This window comes from Camponotus vicinus, unplaced genomic scaffold, assembly GCF_025532165.1.
Source record: "Camponotus vicinus isolate PSW18456_S1 unplaced genomic scaffold, iyCamVici1.0 SCAF_10, whole genome shotgun sequence".
NCBI lineage: Eukaryota > Metazoa > Arthropoda > Insecta > Hymenoptera > Formicidae > Camponotus > Camponotus vicinus.
Genome location: NW_028141946.1, coordinates 254,507 through 274,661, shown reverse-complemented (window position 1 = coordinate 274,661; position 20,155 = coordinate 254,507). Strand labels below are relative to the sequence as shown.

General features: G+C 33.5%; 3 protein-coding genes and 1 long non-coding RNA gene across 11 annotated transcripts in view; 3 read left to right on the top strand and 1 right to left on the bottom strand.

Moving 5' to 3' along the window:
- The first annotated feature begins 223 nt into the window (after positions 1–223).
- Positions 224–1,607, top strand: LOC145960012 (exosome complex component MTR3). Its single transcript, XM_083079263.1, has 4 exons — positions 224–511; positions 606–859; positions 1,013–1,159; positions 1,232–1,607. Exons 1-4 carry the CDS (start codon positions 364–366, stop codon positions 1,529–1,531), a joined length of 849 nt encoding a protein of 282 aa, XP_082935389.1. The 5' UTR covers positions 224–363; the 3' UTR covers positions 1,532–1,607.
- Positions 536–2,800, bottom strand: LOC145960013 (uncharacterized). 2 transcript variants are annotated; one of them, XR_014435250.1, is made up of 3 exons: positions 1,920–2,800; positions 1,225–1,797; positions 536–1,151 (listed from the first exon to the last, which is right to left on the bottom strand). It is a non-coding gene; the product is annotated as an uncharacterized LOC145960013 (long non-coding RNA). The 2 variants fall into 2 exon arrangements; XR_014435249.1 differs by having other exon boundaries at positions 1,225–2,800.
- Positions 2,161–12,643, top strand: Crag (DENN domain-containing protein Crag). Of its 7 annotated transcripts, none has more exons than XM_083079259.1 (20): positions 2,161–2,179; positions 2,638–3,868; positions 3,985–4,584; positions 4,711–5,300; positions 5,416–5,656; positions 5,729–5,999; positions 6,086–6,177; positions 6,260–6,510; positions 6,585–6,755; positions 6,845–6,973; positions 7,092–7,338; positions 7,420–7,570; positions 7,859–8,062; positions 8,452–8,679; positions 9,075–9,170; positions 9,332–9,579; positions 9,659–9,917; positions 10,015–10,419; positions 10,615–10,784; positions 10,928–12,643. In XM_083079259.1, the coding sequence occupies exons 2-20, from the start codon at positions 3,532–3,534 to the stop codon at positions 11,062–11,064; spliced, it is 4,827 nt and encodes a 1,608-aa protein (XP_082935385.1). In that variant the 5' UTR covers positions 2,161–2,179; positions 2,638–3,531; the 3' UTR covers positions 11,065–12,643. The 7 variants fall into 7 exon arrangements, with proteins under 7 accessions (XP_082935385.1, XP_082935387.1, XP_082935382.1 ...); XM_083079256.1 differs by lacking the exon at positions 2,161–2,179 and adding an exon at positions 2,202–2,397; XM_083079257.1 differs by lacking the exon at positions 2,161–2,179 and having other exon boundaries at positions 2,202–2,790; positions 3,254–3,868.
- Positions 12,644–13,896: 1,253 nt separating this feature from the next.
- Positions 13,897–20,155, top strand: part of LOC145960979 (unc-112-related protein) — a 35,659-nt gene continuing 29,400 nt past the window's right edge. Inside the window, exon 1 of the mRNA XM_083080737.1 lies at positions 13,897–14,414. Coding sequence (XP_082936863.1) covers positions 14,276–14,414 — 139 coding nt within the window. The 5' untranslated portion in view covers positions 13,897–14,275. The remainder of the gene's footprint in view (positions 14,415–20,155) is intronic.

The window sequence follows — 20,155 nt, the reverse complement described above, 5'->3', positions numbered from 1 at the left end:
TAATTGATGAAATTTTTTTGAACTGAAGGATTTTTTAAATTTTATCAGAAAAGTGTAAAAACATTTATAATATATACATATAATATAATGTATATAGTGAAAAAAATTTTAAATATTCTCTATTAAATTTTATATAAGTGCACCCTTTTGTATATTTACAATTTGAGAAAAAATAAAATATAATAAGTAAATTGACAATTTTCTTGCAAGATAAATGATGACTTTACTAAAAACTGACTAGATTACTTCAAGAAATTTATAGGTGATTTTTAAATCTGAAACACCCTATATATTACCCTATAAAGCCATTGTTCTATTTTTACACGCATATTCTCCTCGTCTATCGTTGTGTATGCCTATATAATGCCGGTTGATCAGAAACGCGTTAACGGACCAGAATCATCTGTTCCATATAATATTTATATTCATTCCGAAGTAAAGAATAAAGGAATACAACCTGATGCTCCGAAAAGACACGACGGCCGATCAAACAATGAGCTTAGAAATATATGTAAGGTTATGATTGAAATTATAATCAAGACATATCAAAGTTTAATTTTCTTACATCTTAGGAGAAGATTTAAAAGGAAAATTTTTGTTGACAGTTTTAAAAACAGGTATAATTAGTCAGGCTAAAGGTTCTGCATACATTGAAATGGGCAATACCAAAGTCATCTGCTCAGTATTCGATCCTAGAGAAGTGCCCAATAAAACTGGTTACTGTGTACAAGGGGAACTATTTTGTGAATTCAAATTTGCACCCTTCTCTCACCACAAACGGAAAATGCATCAGCAAGATGCCGAGGAGAAAGAATACAGTTTAATATTGCAAAGAGCTCTGGAACCAGCAGTGTGTTTGGTATGCATTTTCTAAAATCTTTCAAGCATTTTCACTCTTAAAATTTTTAAAATTGCACAAAAAACTTTGTGAAACTGATAATTTACTGTACAATTTAAATATGCGGACACATACACATTTATAATTACTCATTATTATACATTTTTACTTCAGCAAGAATTTCCCAACTTTCAAGTTGACGTATACGCAACAGTTCTCGACAATGGTGGCTCTGCATTGGCCGCAGCGATAATGGCAGCTAGTTTAGCTTTAGCAAACGCTGGTGTGCCAATGTTTGGTTTGGTTACTGCATCTACCATTGTAAGTAAATCTCTGTATGTTAATTTAAACAAATTTACAACTTATAGTTAAAAATTTCTCATTACTCGATAGGGTATATACGATCACACGTATTTAGTGGATCCAACAGACACAGAAGAAACATCTTGTTGTACAAAATCTGTACCAGGCACAGTTCAAAATCATGGAATTATAATACAAGCTGCTCTTCCACAGCACGGGCAAATTTCTGAAATGTTTGTAGTGGGGAGCGTCGATATAGATACTATTGTACATTCCATGGATCTTATAAGCAAAGCTCATAAAGATATATGTCCCTTGCTGGAACAATGTCTTGTAAAGACTGTGTTCAAAACATTTCGTCCAAATATTAAAAAAACAGATACAAAATAAAGAAGCTACAATATTTAAATTGCAATATTTAAATTACAATATTAAAATCCTATTAAATATTTTCTATTTAATTGTATGACTGGCACTTGTTTATTTTTACCTAATTTTTTTATCTATATTTTTCCTGAGCAGTAGAAATATTTGAGATGTTATTTTTAATTTTTACTTTTTACATTTAAAATGCAACTAACAGTAACATTCACATTTTAGGTGATTCTCTTAATTTTATAAAATTTTATACATTTTCTATATTTTATATTTTTCTTCTAAAATTGAAATGGACATGTTAAAATTGGACATCTATTATGTGGAAGATGCAACTTTTTAAATGTCTAAAAAAGTTTATAATGAAAAAAATACGAGAAAATAAGTAAAAATCTTGTCTTACTATTCTTATTATTAAAGAATGCTATTGAAAAAAACTTGCATTTTATTTTTAATATAAGATATCAATTGCATCTTTCGTAATATTTTTATCGATTCTCCAAAGTAATAGTAGTGCCATTAGTATAGTTTCCGAGATTAAACGAACGTCCGATAAGCAATTGACCCCAGGCACCGCGCACTTAAAATTCTTTATTTATCTGACTGTTCTAACGGGAGGACTTGACGTTTTCGATAGAAAAAAGGGACGAGAGACAAAGACAGGTAGAGAAAAAAACAGAGTGTGACGCACTTGGCGACGTGTGTCTGGTGTCACGAGTCATCGGTGATATATCGCGACGCGTCCGAGACACTTTACAGGTTCAGACAGACACGTAATAATTATACGCTCGCGTTTCGCGGTCGCGGAATTGTTCGGAAGTCGCGTCGCAAAATCGCGTCGGCCATTTTGCCAGCCGTGAAGAAACTATGGCCATCTGACAGTACACGCCAATTCCTCCGACAACGCGTTTCGCACGGCAAAACAACAACGCAGTTGACCCAGGAACTCGTGTTTATATCGCGAGCGGGACGCGCGAGACAGCGATCCACATCGACGCCACGGCTCGTTGCATCCCGGGAACGCTAGTCATGCCAGTCGCGCGACAACGTTACCCCGGGAATGCGCTTGTGTAATAATCGTCGCGTGTGAAGTCTAACCTATACCGATTTCGTTTTTCTAGAGGAACACGAGAGCGAAAGATCACGGGTGGAATCGAGTCGCCGCCTCCCTTTCGTTTCGGGAAAAATGCGATCGCCACGACGGTCGACATCGACAGGCGTCGACGGAAAGTGAAATTGGCGAAATTCGAAGCTCTTATTACGAGGATCTTATTGTATGTATACACCGCGAGCTCTCTCTATTTACAAATCAAACTCGCTCGCAGCGCATAAAGGTCAGCGATGTGCGAAGCCACGCGAATAATCACGTCCGCTCCTAGCGAAATTGAATGATAAACGAGGCGATTTGTATGAGAAGGTGAGGAATTCGTCGCCTCTTTACACGGTAGGATAACTGACTGAATTTGCGTTGCCTCAGGAGATTTTGATCCATAGAAAATTCAGATAATCTTTGCTTATTCCACGCGCTCCGATCAAGTTTTATTCGTATATTTAAGCAATATATAACAGCGAGGCCGAAAGAATACTCCACTCCATTGCAACAGGGACATATACCAATGGATAGCTGAAATATTTTTATAAGATTATAAGCTCATAGGAGAGAAAGAGAGAGAGAGAGAGAGAGAGTGCATAGTACAGGCAGATTACAATGTTTCATATGTAATAATTATGTTTAAGGCGTTACGTAGTTAATTATCCAGATTGTTGCGGCATAGAAAGGAGAGTACTTTTTATAACGTGCCAGTCAATCTTGCGCGAGAGATTGTACGCTACATATTGAGTGCCACATATACGAGAGTGGTTTGAGAACAATCAATTGAGTGCCATGTACAAGAGTATTTGTATTCGCTGAAATTAATATATCTGCTATATATCTGCAACATGAGATGTACAGAGGATAAAGCCTGACCCAAAGACTGTTGCACGTTCCGATAATAGTCTGCAGAGCGGAAAATATGGATGAGAGAAGAGTAGCGGATTATTTTGTTATCGCTGGTTTACCCGGTCAAGACAATGAGTTTAACAAAGATAATAATGACACTAACGATAAGCTAGAGGATTGGTGCCAGGAAGGCACTCACCTAAAAGACATGCATGCAGATATGCCACCTCCTATCACAGATCTTGCCGTAATATTTCCTGCTCTGGGAGAATATTGTCCCGAGGGGTATACGCTGTTAGAACAAACTGTATCAGGTTTCCCGGCAGATTTGAATCATGGAAGCTTACGAACAAACGAGTGTTACTTGTGCTACAGAAGAGGACGAGATAAACCTCCCCTAGTTGATATTGGTAAGGAAAGAAGAGTTACAAATGTTAGGAATTATAAAACAAATATTAAAAGTATATGTATAAATATTATCTAAACACTATATATTATATATATACTTATATATTTTATTTTCCAGGTGTAATATACGATGGAAAAGAACGTATAATGCAAGATGCTGAAATGGTATTAGAGACTCCTAAAGGCTACGTGGCAAACGTAAATAATTCTACTTCAAAAATTTTTGTAACATACAGACGAGCGAGTCGAAAGATGCCTTGCAATTCTCTTGTCGTTACGGATATATGCGTTATCTTGGCGAATAAAGGAGAAAGTCCTCCGCATGCGTTCTGTGTCATCAATAAGAATTTGAACAAAGGAATGCTAGGCAGCGATGTATTTTTGTGCTACAAAAAGTCCATGAATCGCGCTAATTTGATATCATTTAAGCCAGCAATACTCTATAAATATCCTACAGCTGATTACAACAACAGTTTTGTCTTTCCAAATTCTGTCGCCATGTTTTGTCTACCGATGGGTGCGACTATAGAATGTTGGCCTAAAGTAGCATGTAAACCTAAACCAGTATTCTCGACATTTGTCTTAACAGGCGATGCTGCTCAAAAAATGTATGGTTCAGCGATAACGTTTTACGAAGAACTTCAACTGGAATCGGACATTCCAAACTGTAAAAATAATCAAGAAATCATGGATACAGTCGAGAATAATAAAAATAACGGTACAAATATATTTCATAATTTTAATTTTATAGTCTTTCAACTTTCCTATTGATTGTTGTAACTAATATGGAATAAGAAATATTTTCTTACATCTTTTGTTATACGTATATTTCATTTTGTTTCAGCAGATAATATAGAAATGATAACCAAAAATAAGTCGCAAATGAAAATAAAATTGTTCAAAAGATCTGGTATACTTAAGAAACTCAGTATATTGCAATTGGAAAAGTTGCAATACACGGATCCCGCGAGTCAATCACTGAATATTAGTAAATCTATATGTATATTGTCTCATTGGCCATTTTTCGACACGTTCGAAAAGTTTCTAGTTTTCCTACATGGCATGGTAAACGGTGAACCGCAAAGTGTCCCGATTGAAAAGTACATTTCATATTTTTTGTGCGATATACCATTCCCGAGTCCGCAGCGACCGAGAATCTTGGTACAGCTCAGTAGTCGAAACAGATTGATTTTGACGCAACCGGAGGATTCGGCTCTACCTAGATCAGGTGCAAGTTTCAAGCAATTACTGATAAACTTGGGACCTGACAATTGTTTACTGATACTATTATTAATATTAACCGAGCAAAAGATACTCGTTCACTCCTTACGTCCAGATGTACTTACTTCAGTGAGCGAAGCTATTGCTATAATTCTGTTTCCTTTCAAATGGCAATGTCCATATATACCGCTATGTCCTCTAGGATTAGCAGAGGTAATGCATATTACACATACATGCATACTTTTGTATCGCTTCTTTTCAATGTTTTAATAGTTACACAAATGCAAAAGATTTAAAAAGATAATTATTATAAGATTTAAACTTACAGGTATTACATGCACCATTACCATTTCTGATTGGAGTAGATTCGAGATTCTTTGATTTATATGATCCTCCTTCTGATGTCAACTGTGTAAACTTGGATACCAATAATATAGCAATATGCGAAGATAAAAAGTATTTAAATATAAAATTATTACCTAAAAAAGCAGCTAGACAACTCCGAAATTGGTTGGAGATTTTGTCTTCGAAAATAATCTCATGGGGAAAAACTAACTCTTCTCAAAAAGGTATATTATTATTAGTTTACTTTTTCCATTTTCTTTATTTACTAACATTTATTTATTATTTTTATATTTTAGATAGAGGAGATGAAGATTTCAGCGTGGACAGAGAGTTTCAACAAAAACGGAAAGAGCAAGCTTTAGAACTCGAAATACAAGATGCTTTCTTAAGATTTATGGCGACGATTCTCAAAGGATATCGAAGTTATTTGGTACCAATTACAAAAGCACCTACTGTAGGAACAACAGATTCAACAAGTTTATTTAATTTCCAAGCGTTTTTGAGAACTCGCGATAAAGCCCACGCTAAATTCTACTCTATGCTTGTCAAAACGCAAATATTTGCCAGGTAAATTAATTTACATTGTTCTATGATTAGTGTGTGATCATGCACATGCACATATATATATTCTAATCACAAAATTAATTTTATAGATTTATAGAAGAAAGAAGTTTTGTATCAGATATGGATATGGCAGGGTTAGCATTTTTCGATGAATGTACAGAACGAATTGAGGAAGAAAATGGTAAATTTAGATATATTTTTTAATATTATTAGAATATTCATAATGTAATAAAATAGCTTCTCATTCTTTGTATAATTGTTAGTAATTCTTCTGGAGCTGGATGAATCTCAACACAGTGAACGTACAGTATTTATACCTCCACCTGAAGCAGGAACAAATCAAACACCAATAACATATAAATTGTTCAAATTAAACCCGGATCTAATGAGGCCTCAGAAGAATTTTTGTTTGAAAAATCCATCTTTAAGTGCCTTTGGAATGGTACCTGGGAGTCCTATGGCTCGTAGAACAAAGCATGAAATCAAAGTTGCTCAAAGGATGGCTAGAAAACAAGTAAATAAAATGATATATAATAAAACATTAAGTTTCTTTATATACAATTAGTAAAATTTGCCATCTTTATTCAGGCCGCGATGCCCGACAGATGGGGCAGATGTCTGCTCGGTACATGTTATAGTCTTTGGTTCTTACATTTACCGGCCATGCTGCAAGTCTCTAATCAACCCGCTGCAATTTTGCATCAGGCTTATGAATTATTAGTCAAAATGCAAAAGTTACGTCTTGATCCTATGGAAGAGGTATAAAAGAACTTTGAATTATAAATCACTAACAATTTAGAAAAAAACCGTCATTTATTTAAATGGATATCTGATATTATTTTTTATAGGTATGTTATAGAGCTATGATGCAACTTTGTGGCGTATACGGTCAACCAGTTTTAGCTGTAAAGTTATTATTCCATATGAAACGCAGTGGCGTGCAACCTAACGCTTTAACATACGGATTTTACAATAAGGTAAATTATTAATCTCATATTTTTTAGTAAAGACACCACCTTTTAAAATGTAAATTTACATAGTATTGTGTTTAATTATTTCAATAATTTTAATTAATATTTCTTTATATGTTCATAGGCTGTTCTCGAAGCAACTTGGCCTTCTGATATGACAAACTCGAGTCAACTGATGTGGAACAAGTTGCGAAATGTCATTGTTGGTGCAGCATTATTTAAAAAGGCTGGGAAGAAGAGCGCTAGAAGACGATTGAGTTCAAGTGCGGATTTTTTAACCGCCGATAAGACTGAAGGCATGGAGCATGCTCTTTCTCGGTCTAGTCTCGACAGTTCTCATTCTCAAGATACTGAAGCTGCACATAGTGATTGTGAGTTAATTTAATTTTTTTTACATGCGACTTGGCCAGTTTTTGAATAATTCTCTTATAATGTCTTTCTTTATTCGGCAGCTACTAAAGGCAGTTCTGTATCAGATTTACATGGATTCGGATCACTCGAACTGAAAGCTAAACTTCTTCGGCAAAATAGTATAGTGAAAGATCAAACGACATTAAGTATGTTGCAATCGGACGAATTGGAGCGGGCACCTAGTATTCCAAGGTATCTTGTATGTTTACTATTCAAAGTTGCGAACGTTAGTCTAGCTCTCAGATTTGCGCAAATCGCTGAAATCGCTTGTTTTTTTTTTTTTATAGATTATAATCATATCATTTTACTAGTATTATTATGATAGCAGATGCAAGAGAGAGTATTTATTGTATAGAACATTTTTGCTCATTGTTACAGAATCTTATGTAATAATTAATCTGCGTGTTGAGTATGCGTTGAATATTTTACAGTGCTAATTTGCATGTATAGGCTTATGTAGATGTAATATTTTTTACGTAGGCTAACGCGCAGTGTTGAATCACCATTAAAAAGTCCCGTGCGCACACCAGTTACGGAAAATGACCCATTGGGTGCTCTCATTAATGACGAAACACCGATTGTGTCACCTTCCGAGGAGAATGATTCAAATTGCTCAACAAGTACTTTAACTGTTTTAAATAATACGACTGAAGAGAGACCAGGAGGGCCGCTTTTATTTAGAAGGTATGATATAACTTGTATATCGTATTTGCATGTGAAACATTGAAAAAATACAAATATTTCAATACAATTCAAATATTTAAATAAGAGAAAAAAAGTGAAATTTAGAAGTAAATTCTAGAGTTATATAGAAGTTATATAAAAGCAAATACTTTTTCGCAAAAATAAATATAAAGAGAAACATAAAATTATAATTCTCATAATCACCTAATGGGAAACTGTTACTGGTGATCAAAATTATCACGTAACATACATTATTATATTTGCACAATAAAAGTATCTTTTCTTTTTATAAAGATCAGTTGCATAATGCTTTATATTCATATTATATGCGTATATTTCATCCCATGTATCTGATTTTAAACACAAAAAGCATTCTAATGTGTTTACAGCAACATTCTCCCACGTAGTGCAACTTTTCATCAAGCGGTAGATGAAAGTGGCATGACAGTAGGTGGACATTTACAGAGGAGCGAGACAATGCCTCATTCGGTGGCACAACAAGGGGAACAGGAGAGAGAAAAGGAGAGACTAGAAATAAGCAGTCTTTGGTCTCAAAATAAGGATAGTGTAACATCCAGCCTCTCTAGCTTAGGATCTAGTCTTAAACTTAGTTTCGGGTAAGATATTTGCGAGATATTTAATTCAATAACATGCACTATTTGTAGTTTAATAATAATTTTCACAGTGTGCATTCCTCCAAAATGTCATGATACATGCGCAAGACGCGATTACTTTATATTTTATAAATGTAGAAGAAATATATAATCATCTTAAAGTGCATAAATGAATCATATTTTTATTTGTGTGTGTATATATATATATAAATTTTCTTAAATAAGATACACATAATGCAATATTAATGGGAAAAATATTATGAATATATACGTTAAAAACATCTTATAATTGAATATTTTTAATCACATTGATGGAGGAACGATACCAGTTTATTTCCGTTTATTATTTTGCATGCGCATTTGTTTTCCTTTTTTTTTTGTTATTCCGATAAATGTAGACGATATTCCACGGGTGGATTGGCATTTGCTAAAAATAAGGATTTAATATCATCGAATCAACTTATTGAATCTCTTAGTCTCTCCAGCTATATCAGGTATGTAATGTAAATAGCTGCACAGATGCTTATTGAATATGCATTCTATTGATGTATGTGTGTATGTCTCTTTATTGTTTTAAGATATATTTATAATATTTACATAAATCAATTTTTCTTTTTTTGTTCGTATTCTTGATTAGTACAAATTCTTGTTCTAGCCCATCAAGTTTGACAGGAAAGAAGTCCAACGAAATAATACTTGGCGGCCTGAATAGCTTGAAATCTGCTGCAACAACTGTTGTTAAAAAATTTGACGAGATAAAAGAAGCCATTTCGGCAACGAGTACACCGGTAAAAAATAAGGAACGTGAACAAAAAATAGCTTACGGAATATCGCACGAGTCTTTAGATTCTCTTACTGATGGATCTTTACAAGATCGAAATGAAACTTCCACGAGAGCACCAGGTATATAAATATAAATTATGAAAACAATGGACATTACATATTTATATTATGCGATTAGTATTCATTTTTTTTTTTACAGGTGATGGAAATTTAGATTTATGCTCGTTATATGAACTCACAGAGTGTCTGTATCCAAAAGGCACTAGAGAGTTGGAGGAACGTCTTGCCATTGAGCTTGTGCTTTCCAGTGCCAGTAGATGTCATCATTGCGCCGCTATCTTGTACGACGAAGAGATAATGGCTGGTTGGCAGCCGGAAGATTCCAATTTAAATACAGTCTGTCAGTATTGCGATAAGGCTACCGTACCTCTCCTCACCGTTACGATATTAGATTACAGGTAAAGAATCATATTATAAGCGTTACTGATCGTTACTGAGCGTTATTATTCTTGAATAATATTAGGAATTGAATAATATTAAAATTCGTTTACATAGATGTGAAGCGAGTGAAAAGAACAACGACCCTTTAATGGGAGCATTGGTAGAATTACTAGACCAACCGAAGGAATCTTTGGAACCAATAACAGTACCATATCTAAACCCATTAGTTCTGAGAAAAGAATTGGAGAGCGTGTTAAGTCAAGAGGGGGATGCTTGTCTCACCAAGCATGGGTTTATTCAGGAACACCCAATAGTATATTGGAATCTGATCTGGTATTTCGAAAGGATTAATTTAACAAGTCATCTACCTGATCTCTGGTTGAATAACGATAAAAATTCAGAACTTCAAAGAACTGCAGGATTGGTGGGTGTTAGAACAATGTGGGATAATGAACGATTACATATGGATCGTTTGCCTATGTATCTCCAATGGAAATTAAATTCTACAGAGGATAGGACGTAAGTTTCAATAGATTGTCTCTCAAGTTACTAATTAATCAACATAATATAGTAATTAAAATTAATATTTATTTATTTCTTTTATTAATGAGAGGAGAGATTAAAGTAACAATTGCTTACATTGTGAAAAATAATTTTATCTTTTTAAACAAATAATGTGCAAAACGATTGTCATTTTGTTAATTTTTTGTTTAGATTGATGCAGGCAGTGATAACATATGTTCGTTGCAACGACTTAGCGGAACCTATAATAAGAGTGGCCTTAGAAAGAAGTAAACATCAAACAGGCGATCATCCATTTTCCATATATAGGGATATTCTGTTTTTGGCATTTATTGTATTGGGCAGGACGAATATTGACCAAGGTGGGCTATAATCTTAAAAAAATTATGCAAGATGTGTATTTTTAAAATAATTCAATTATTGAAACATCAAGTTTGTTTGCAGTACATTAATTTCGCTAAAAATTCTCTGTATTCATCTGTAATAATGATCATGATATTTACAGGCGTCTTCGATAGAGAATACAGTTTATCGCTAGAAAAATTCTCCGAAAACGAGGAGAAATTATTGCATAAAATTGATGCTCCACCAACAATGATGTCGGTATATTGCAGGCATTATTTTAAGCAATTAAATGTTTGAGAAACGTGAGCGACCGTGAATAATTCTAATGAAAACTTATTCCCTTCGAAACATTGGAGAAAGAGGATGCGATATTGCGCGAATAATAAATGCTCGCAAATACGAGCTCTATAGGCTTTATTTTCAAAACGGCGTACACGCGGGGAATAAATTACATTACACAAAGGACGATATTCAAAGCAATCGCTATTAAAATGCGTTTCATCGTGTGTCGAAATGTCGGGCATAATGCATCATTGACGTTTCTTCTACACGTTGAACGTTTATCTAACGCGAAAGATGTTAATGTTATCAATGATGATTTACGCTCGAGCTACAACGCCAGTTTTTTGAATGCGCCAATTACGATCGACATCGTCGAGTAGCGTAGACGTGCAAACCAACTCGTCTTTTTTTTCTTCACGAGATTCTGTTTACTCACTGACATCTGACATTTATCTTTACTTACGCAAAAATATAAACGAGTCATTTCAAATTCGGACTTATCGAATTCTCCTTTGGCCACACACGCACATGATAGAACTGATATGCTATGAATAGCTATCGGATCGGTTGCATCAACACTATTTCGCGCCAATCGTGATTAACTAAATTTTTATCTTATATCGCGGCGAGAAGGGCTGTGATCTAGAAAGATGTGGAGAATTACTGATCGTAATTGGCCGCTAGTCTGAGTTATCGAAACGATCGATCTCGAGATCAGGTCAGTGCAATATCAAGTGTTGAATGATAATAACGATTTTTAACTAATCGTACATCTCTGGATCTTCATATGTTTATAACGTAGTTGTTTTTAATGGTTATCGACTCTTTTTTTTTTTATAAATTCGATCGTGTATGTCTCTGATTTCTGATTCAGTAATTCGCGCAGCGCATCAACAGTATCTAAGAGTACAATGTTAAAAAGTATTAAGTACCAAAGAAGTTATACGGACTGTAAAGCGATTGCAACTTCAATTGCAACTTGTAAATTCCCTCCAGGTGTGCTGTGACCTTAAATACGTTTCAGTCCGTCGCGTAATGTAAAAAGAAAAAAAGGCTGTCAAATGTGGATATTAAAAACAAGGCAGCGTCTAATATACCTACTATTTTTTTTACCATAAAAAGAGCGAGAGAAGGAAAAAAGCGACGGTAATATATCGCGTAACATGACGGAACGCAGTATTCTTTCCTTGTACTCTTAGATAGAAAATTGTTTATTGCACGACGAACACACACAATATAAATATCGTTTCTCTACTCGTCCTAGGTGAAAAGTGTTCTTCATAAAGGCATGGTTAAACTCGATTGCTTATCCTCAAAGTAAATACTTAATGTGTGTGAGAGTGAATATTTTTATGAATTTTAGACATTTAAAGCATTTGTAATAGTTCAGCAAATTTAGTTAGATAATGTTCTATTCACAATTTATTCGAAACGAAACGATGAGATTATTCGTCGCGAGGAGACTCACGAACGCTACTTTTCATAATGTTGTGCACTTTTCATCCTGGACATTGCGGATGAATGTATGTTCATTCATTTCAATACTATGAATGTAGATTACAAGAATAAAGTCAGTTGAGGTATTTTACAAAAATCGTTTGTTTTACTTTACAGATAGTCATTAATCTCTACTATATGTCTGAACAAAACTTAATTTAAATCTAATGTCATTGATGTATTGTTTCTACATTTTTTTAAAATTATTTTTGAGTTTGAAGCTCAAAGAAAGGATATGAAAAATTAAATATATAAGAAAAGATTTATCATATTTAATATATATATTTAATTTTTCACTAATTTTATTTTTAGGAAATTCGTTAATCTTTGTATAAAAGATAATATTTCATGTATATTAAGATAAGCTCTAAAAAATTAATGTTTCATGAAATATTTCATACTTTGTTTAGATATAAAATATGAAATCATAAATTATTTACTTTTCACAGATTATATTTTAATAACTTTATATACAGAATAGAAATGTTAATTTATGTAAAAAACCCATTTAATTCTATCTAAAATAGAAAAACAAGAGAAAACTATATTTCATATTTATATTTACATATTTTGTATTGTTTTTAGAGAGATTTTGATTGTATTGGAAAAAGATAATGGAAAATGTCAACATTAATTTATGAAAAATCAAATTTAGAATAGCTAATAAATGTATACCGCTATAGTGATTATATCGCTGATTGAACAAAAAAAGAAAAAGAATGTCTTCGAAAAATGTGTTATTCGTTTCCAGCGCTAATTAGCTCACGAATACAAGCAACAATAATATCAATTAAAGGAATACAATGCTTAAATTGTTTAGAGGAAGCAAACTTTACAAAAGAAAATGAGGGTTGAATTACTTTTATAAAGTGCATCCGAGTATTGACGTATTTCTAAAAAAATTTATTTATTCTATATTGCAATAAATAAGAGGTGAAAATAAAATTAAAATGGATATATTGTATAGTGAAACATCATAAAGATTGCTTTAGAACAATTTGTTTTAATGTGCCTTGTTGCATTATGCAATTCAAATTATTATAAACTTACTTACCTATTTCTAAGGAATCATAGCATGTTAACTCTATTGCGCATAGTATTTTACTTTAAAATCTTTGCAGCTCCTTTTCTCAATGCTTGCATTCGGTTTTCGAAAATTAGGTTAGGTTAGGTTAAATGACGCACTCGTGGCTGAACGTCACGAATGTCACTTCGGCGTTGCTCGGGCGCGCTCGGGTCACGTGGCTGCGCAGTCGCCGCCGCGCAGCCACGTGACCCGAGCGCGCCCGAGCAACGCCGAAGTTAACCGAGGCGACATTCTTGAACATAGCGGTTTCCCCGCCGCCGCCATTCGGGTCCGAGCGAGCGAAGGTGGTGCGTCGTGCGAGTTTTGCTCCGCTGTTCGGCGATTACGCGCGAGTGTGTATGAGCGCGTGCGCGCGCGCGCGCCCAGGAAAGGCGAATCGAGGGAAGGTACGACGGTTTTCGTCGCGCGCGTTGGCAGTGGTGCGTTGCGTGTGACGGTGTCGGATACGCCTCGAGGAACATGTTCGCCGAGCATTGAAACGCGCGTTTCGCATCGAGAACCACAACCGTCGTCGACAGCTCTATCACCGGGTGTGCGTGTGTGTTGGTTCCTGCCGGATTGATACGGATTTTTCCGGTCTCTCTCTCCCACTTTGTGCATCGTATATTCGGTTAAAGAGGGAAAAAAGAAAAATATTGCAACATGTACTCCGACGGCCACGAAGTGGACGGTAGCTGGGTGCTGCGCGTCTACGTGACGGATCTGCAGGTCGAGAGGAGTTTACGCGTAAAGGGAGAGCTGCATATCGGCGGTGTCATGCTACGTCTCGTGGAAGATCTCGGTGAGTGTAATGCCTCGTGTATCTTTTCTCTCTCTTTATCTTTCTTTTTCTTTTCCTCTCCATTCTTCTCTCGTCTCAGTTTCTCGATATCACACGCCGCGTTGTCGCTGTGCGATGCAAGATACGGTTCGCGTTTACGCGCCGAATAGATCTCCATATCTGATTTAAATAATATTTGAAATTATCGGTAACCGCGAAATGACGACGTCACGGATTTTAAAATAGCCGGCAAAATGGCGCGCATGCATTGTATGTAACTCGTTAAATTCACCAAATAAAGCGATATTGTTGCGCATAATATATTTTGTCAAATAAGTTTATCAAGTGTCGAGCAGTAATTGGTTAAAAATTTATTTTTTTCAAAATGATATTTTATTGCATGGTAGGGAGAAATAAATAATGCATTGTAAAATCAGTTTGAGATATCGTGACAGATCGAAATGGAATATGTATATAGTCATTGTAAAAATGCAACTCGAATAAATTTTCCTTCTATTTGACCGAATACATTTGAATAATTACTAAAATGTAAAAATATGAACAGTAAGTTATAGAGAGATATATATGACTACATTTCTCCTTAAATGCGTCTTTTTATCTTAATTTATTTTTAAAAGCAGATACAAAGAAAAATGATAGAAAGTATATTTTTAACTAATTTTCTATAAAAAAAAACTCGAAAGAATTATAAATAACGTATGTATACATGTATATTAATTCACACATAAACATTCATATATAAATTTTTTTTCAATTTTATTTAAATTTTACCGGTCAATTTTTTTCTTAAAACTGGTTAATTTTTTACGAAACTAAAACATTGATTGCTCTTAAACAGTTGATTAGGCAAGTCGATGCGGGACGGTTTCATCCTTGTTGAATTAGCCAATTTCGATCGATTGAGAAAGAGAAAGATAGAGAAAGAAGTCTAAATACACACATATATATATATATATATATATATATATATATATATATATATAGGGTGGTTTATTATCCACGATGACGTAATCGGAGAAATGAGAGTCTTATGTAAAAAATCTCGAAGACACGGACTAAAATTCTTTTCGTACAAGGCTTGTGTATGCATAGACAATTTTATTCTATGTTTTTATTTCCATTTTTTTCCATAGAATTATTCTTTTTTCAACTATAGCACCGCGCAAACTTATATTACACATATATAAATTTAAGAGACAGAGTCCAATGGAAGAAGACAAAGACATACACAATTTTTTGATTTTGTTTTTCGTCATTTGTTTACTTTTGTGAATTATATTTTTTCGCGTAGTTGCTTTATAACATTTTCGAATAAATACAGCGAAGAAACGCTTCCGGTGAAGAAAAAGATTCAAGCACGTTTATTCGACGCGTGTGCGATAAGAAATAACTCATATCTCGAGCGTGACCCGTTTGCGATAATGATAATTTTACACGAATGCGATATTGTCGCTCTCGTAAACTACGTGGGTATCCATCAGGTATGTAATATTTTGATAGAGCAAGAGCGTATTAAATCACACGTGTTGATATGTAAACAATCAAGATATTACACTATAAATCCTTTATAATTTGATTAAAGTATGTATATTGATGTAACAAAATATTTAAGAAAACCAAAAGTTTTTTTTTGAAAGATATTATTTTTAAAAGATACATATATTATTACTACACTTATTTATTTTACGATAATAATTTTATTTTTAACTATTTTATATTTATAATTTAAATTTTCCGCGTGAGTAAAGATATGCTTTTTATTTAAAAAAAAAACGATTAGGTTTTTAGTCTTTTTTTCGCACAAGTCGATTGTCTTTCAAATATTAAAGGTACAAATTTTTGAGATAATCATTCTTATTCTTTATACAGTCACATTAAAGTAGAATATTTATCATAATATCCAGCTCTTCCTCCCGCCCTTTGTACGACGCAGAGATGATTGTGGCTCATGAATATGTTATAACGTGAAGTATCGAGTGCGGGTGCATTATTCAATCCTATTTTCACGAAGACCCTTTGCGACGCGAGGGATAAAATTACGAATCAATGTTGTCGAAGAAAAAGAAATAAATATAAAGCAATAACTATCGTTAACAACACAAACACACTTTGTATATAAACATATATATATTGATTTTGAGACCATCGGGGATAATCGATTTTTTTCGAGGAAAGAAGGATGTCGAACATGTCACAGCGCGAAGCCAGGTAGAAAAATCTGGCAGCCATATCTTTTGTTGACTGGTCCTCTTTTTTACTCGGCGGCCCCAACAGGTTAGCGTGGTCGTGCAGGTTCTCGCTGCATCACCGCTCGACCACTCCGAACCGGACCGTCGACCGGCCCCGAGTCTTATGTAAATACACCGGGTGTCCCGCAGCGCACGTAGTCGCGATCCAATGCATTACAATGAGTCACACAGATTTGAATATTGGCTGAATATATATATATATATATATATATATATTTTTTTTTTTTCAGCCAATATTGATTTATAATTTCCGAATGTACATTTAAAAAACAAAAGGCACACAGTATATATATATATATATATATATATATATATATATATATATATATATATATATATATAAAATATATTTAAAAAACAAAAGACACGCAGTATATATTAATTAAATGTGCATCCGGGAAATTATAAAAAATTATTAAAGTCATATATATATAAAATTATTTTAGAATACATACATATAAGGCAGTAAACAGCCTACGTTAAATTAGAGAGAAAATTGTTACAAGTTAGAAAAACATTATATTTTTAGCAATTCTTTTAAAAAAAATGAATAAACAACATAAAATATATCTTATTTTACGTGCAAATTTTATTTTGAAAATTTATTTCTCATTTAAAATTATTTTGAACGTATACATATATTTATTTTTCGAATTGTTTCGTGCTTCTTCTGGGTAAATGCACTTTTAACGTACTTCTGCTGCTCAGTTAAAATAGATAAGAGAACCGATATAAGTTTAAGACTAAAAGGACAAAATGAAACGGAAGAAATATAGAATGTTCAAGTATACGCATTAGCTCTTTTATATATTTGTATCCAAACACGAGAAAAAGAAAATCTCTTATAGCTTCTGTAATTAAGTATTCTTGAATAATAAATATTAAATAATAAATAATAAATTCTTAAATAATTTAAAAGTCAAAATATTTCGTTAATTCGAATTGACAATGATAAAATATAATCTATTTTTGTGATAACGTAACAACAATATATATTGTACGCATTTTTTTTAAGAGTTTGCTTGAATTGATAAACTAAACATAATAAAATTTGAATAATATAATAACGATCAAATCATGTTATGTCTCGCGATTATCGCAAAAATGCATCTATGATTCGAACATGATCTCAAGTTTCATCTTTTTTTAATCATTTCTTTCTTATTCTGATTTGTTTGCCCCATAAATTTCGCATTATAATCTGTAAACACGTTGCGCAAGCGATTTTGAAGTAGCGCGAGCATATTTCGCTTACGCAACTTGCACATTGATATATTGCGTAATAAATTTCCATGTTTTGCACAATTTTATCTCGTCTTTAGGTATTATACATATATATATATATATATTGCCATTTAATTTTTATTCTTACAACTACATGTGTATTTTTTCTCTACGTGAAATGAGATTGTACATACGATACAAAAGACAAAACCAAGTTGAATAATGACATTTTGCGAGCGTTCTCATTTAGTATTTGGTTCTTATCGAAATACTCGAATAATTGACGTTCGTTGGTGACACACGTGGCTTTGCAAAGTCACGAAAGAAGAAAAAGTCAGCGACACTCGAGCCGATGTACCGTACGTCAGAGCTCGACGACAAGAGACTGCATTCTTCTTACAACTCTTACCCTTCCGCGAAGCCATAGAAGACCTGCCTTCGCGGAGTTCTCCTTTTCGCAGCCTCGAATTCCGTGATTTTGAATTTATACCATGCATGTGAAATGCCGTACACTTGTCTGATGAAAGAAAGGCTTAACGTGCCAAAATCTTTATCAGAAATTACTCCAAGATTACAAGAGCATATTAATCACGCGCTATTAATCACTCGTTGAGCTAAATCCTTCAATTTTAATGACAGATTCCTTGGCATATTTGGGTATTTTTGCGATAAATTTTTTTCGCGATCTTTTATTCAGTGACAAATTTTTTTCTCTACTACGATGTCTTTTTCGCGATGTTTGATTGTCCAAAATCAGGCTGCAAAGAGAAAAGAAAGCGTATGAATCAAACTGATTTTTGTATCCTTATCAGAATGACAAGCGCAGGAAGGTTAAATCCGAAGGTCGAATCCCCGCGAAGCGCTTAAGTTGAATTATCTGCTCAGATTACATGTATAGCGTCAGATTACACACCGTAATTTTATATCACGTCGGCTACCTTACACGATTCGCAATGAAGGCGAATCATTTTGAAAACTGCTCATACAGTATGTTGATACACTCACAATATAGTGATTTATCATCGATGATATATATAAAATATATTGGTAGTTTGTAATGAGATTAATAATAATTTTTGTAGAGATTTGTAGAGATAGAGAATTTTAGGATTCTTTCCAATAAAAAGATGAAGCTTTGACAATATATGATACTTGTAGCGAATTTATTGAATTAAATAAAAAATTAATTTTTTTTGAACTTTAATTCAGGTGGTTACTCGTCGAAAGCACGTATTGTAGTAACATTTAGATTGTTTTGTCATTTGGAGAAGATTGCTTGTACTTATTATTTTGTAGGAATTTTTAAAGCACATACAAGATATATACGAATCACCAATTAGGCTTTTTAAATTTCCCTACCTGTATTTAATTATTTTTTTTATTTACAGAAAGGCAAGTTTTCTACCGTAATATCGTATAATGCTACAATAATCTTTCTTCTTTATTTAGTGCAAGAAATACAGATTCTTTAATCTTTGAGAAATGTAATTTGATGAGAAAAAATATCGCTTTTGTTAGAATTTATGACTTGGAAATAGAACAATGTATTGTTGACGCACGCACGATTCGCGCATCGTCTTGATTACGAATAAAAATCGAGAGAAGAAAAGGAACGAATGTATCACATGAGTGATTTAATTCTGTTTTCACGTGATATTGGATCAAAGAATATTTTTCTCTTATTTTTTTCTTGGAAAAAAACTTGAGAAGAATTAAATTACCACCTCGCTGTCCTTTAAATATAAGAAATGTCCGGCAGGATGCACTCGATTCTTTGCCTACTTATTAATATATTTTTGTAGAAAGTTTTGTTTTATATTTTCAAATTTTTATTATTTTTTTACCGTTGGTATTACTAACAATAATATTTTACATTTGATGGATTAGAGTAATCGCGATTATCTATATACGATATTAAAAATTTTTTGCCAAGATAACTGTCTTGCGAGTGGGGTTTAATCCTTGACCTTTCAAAGTCCAACTCGTTGAAACATTCTTATGAGACGATAATTGGCATTGAATATTGTCGATAATCTTGCACAGCCGCGTTACGTAGATATGCTAATAGCTCACATAGTTGCACTTGCTATTAAGCTTGCAATCTCAATTCGATTGGTTAGCACTGCGTTAATTGGAGATGACGTTAAGAATCAATGCGTCGCTATTCAAATGAGTTAACTATAAATATGTCTTCCTTAATAATCAATTGTTAATTGAAAGAATCGGAATAACAACGACAGAATAACAACTCTATTATGTTGAAATCTT

Coding starts and splice junctions, on each gene's coding strand:
- LOC145960012 (XM_083079263.1), top strand. CDS start 364: ATGCCGGTTGATCAGAAACGCGTTAACGGACCAGAATCATCTGTTCCA. Junction 860..1,012: donor TGGAACCAGCAGTGTGTTTG/GTATGCATTTTC, acceptor TTTTTACTTCAG/CAAGAATTTCCCAACTTTCA. Junction 1,160..1,231: donor TGGTTACTGCATCTACCATT/GTAAGTAAATCT, acceptor ATTACTCGATAG/GGTATATACGATCACACGTA.
- Crag (XM_083079259.1), top strand. CDS start 3,532: ATGGATGAGAGAAGAGTAGCGGATTATTTTGTTATCGCTGGTTTACCC. Junction 5,301..5,415: donor GTCCTCTAGGATTAGCAGAG/GTAATGCATATT, acceptor TTAAACTTACAG/GTATTACATGCACCATTACC. Junction 9,918..10,014: donor GTTACGATATTAGATTACAG/GTAAAGAATCAT, acceptor TCGTTTACATAG/ATGTGAAGCGAGTGAAAAGA.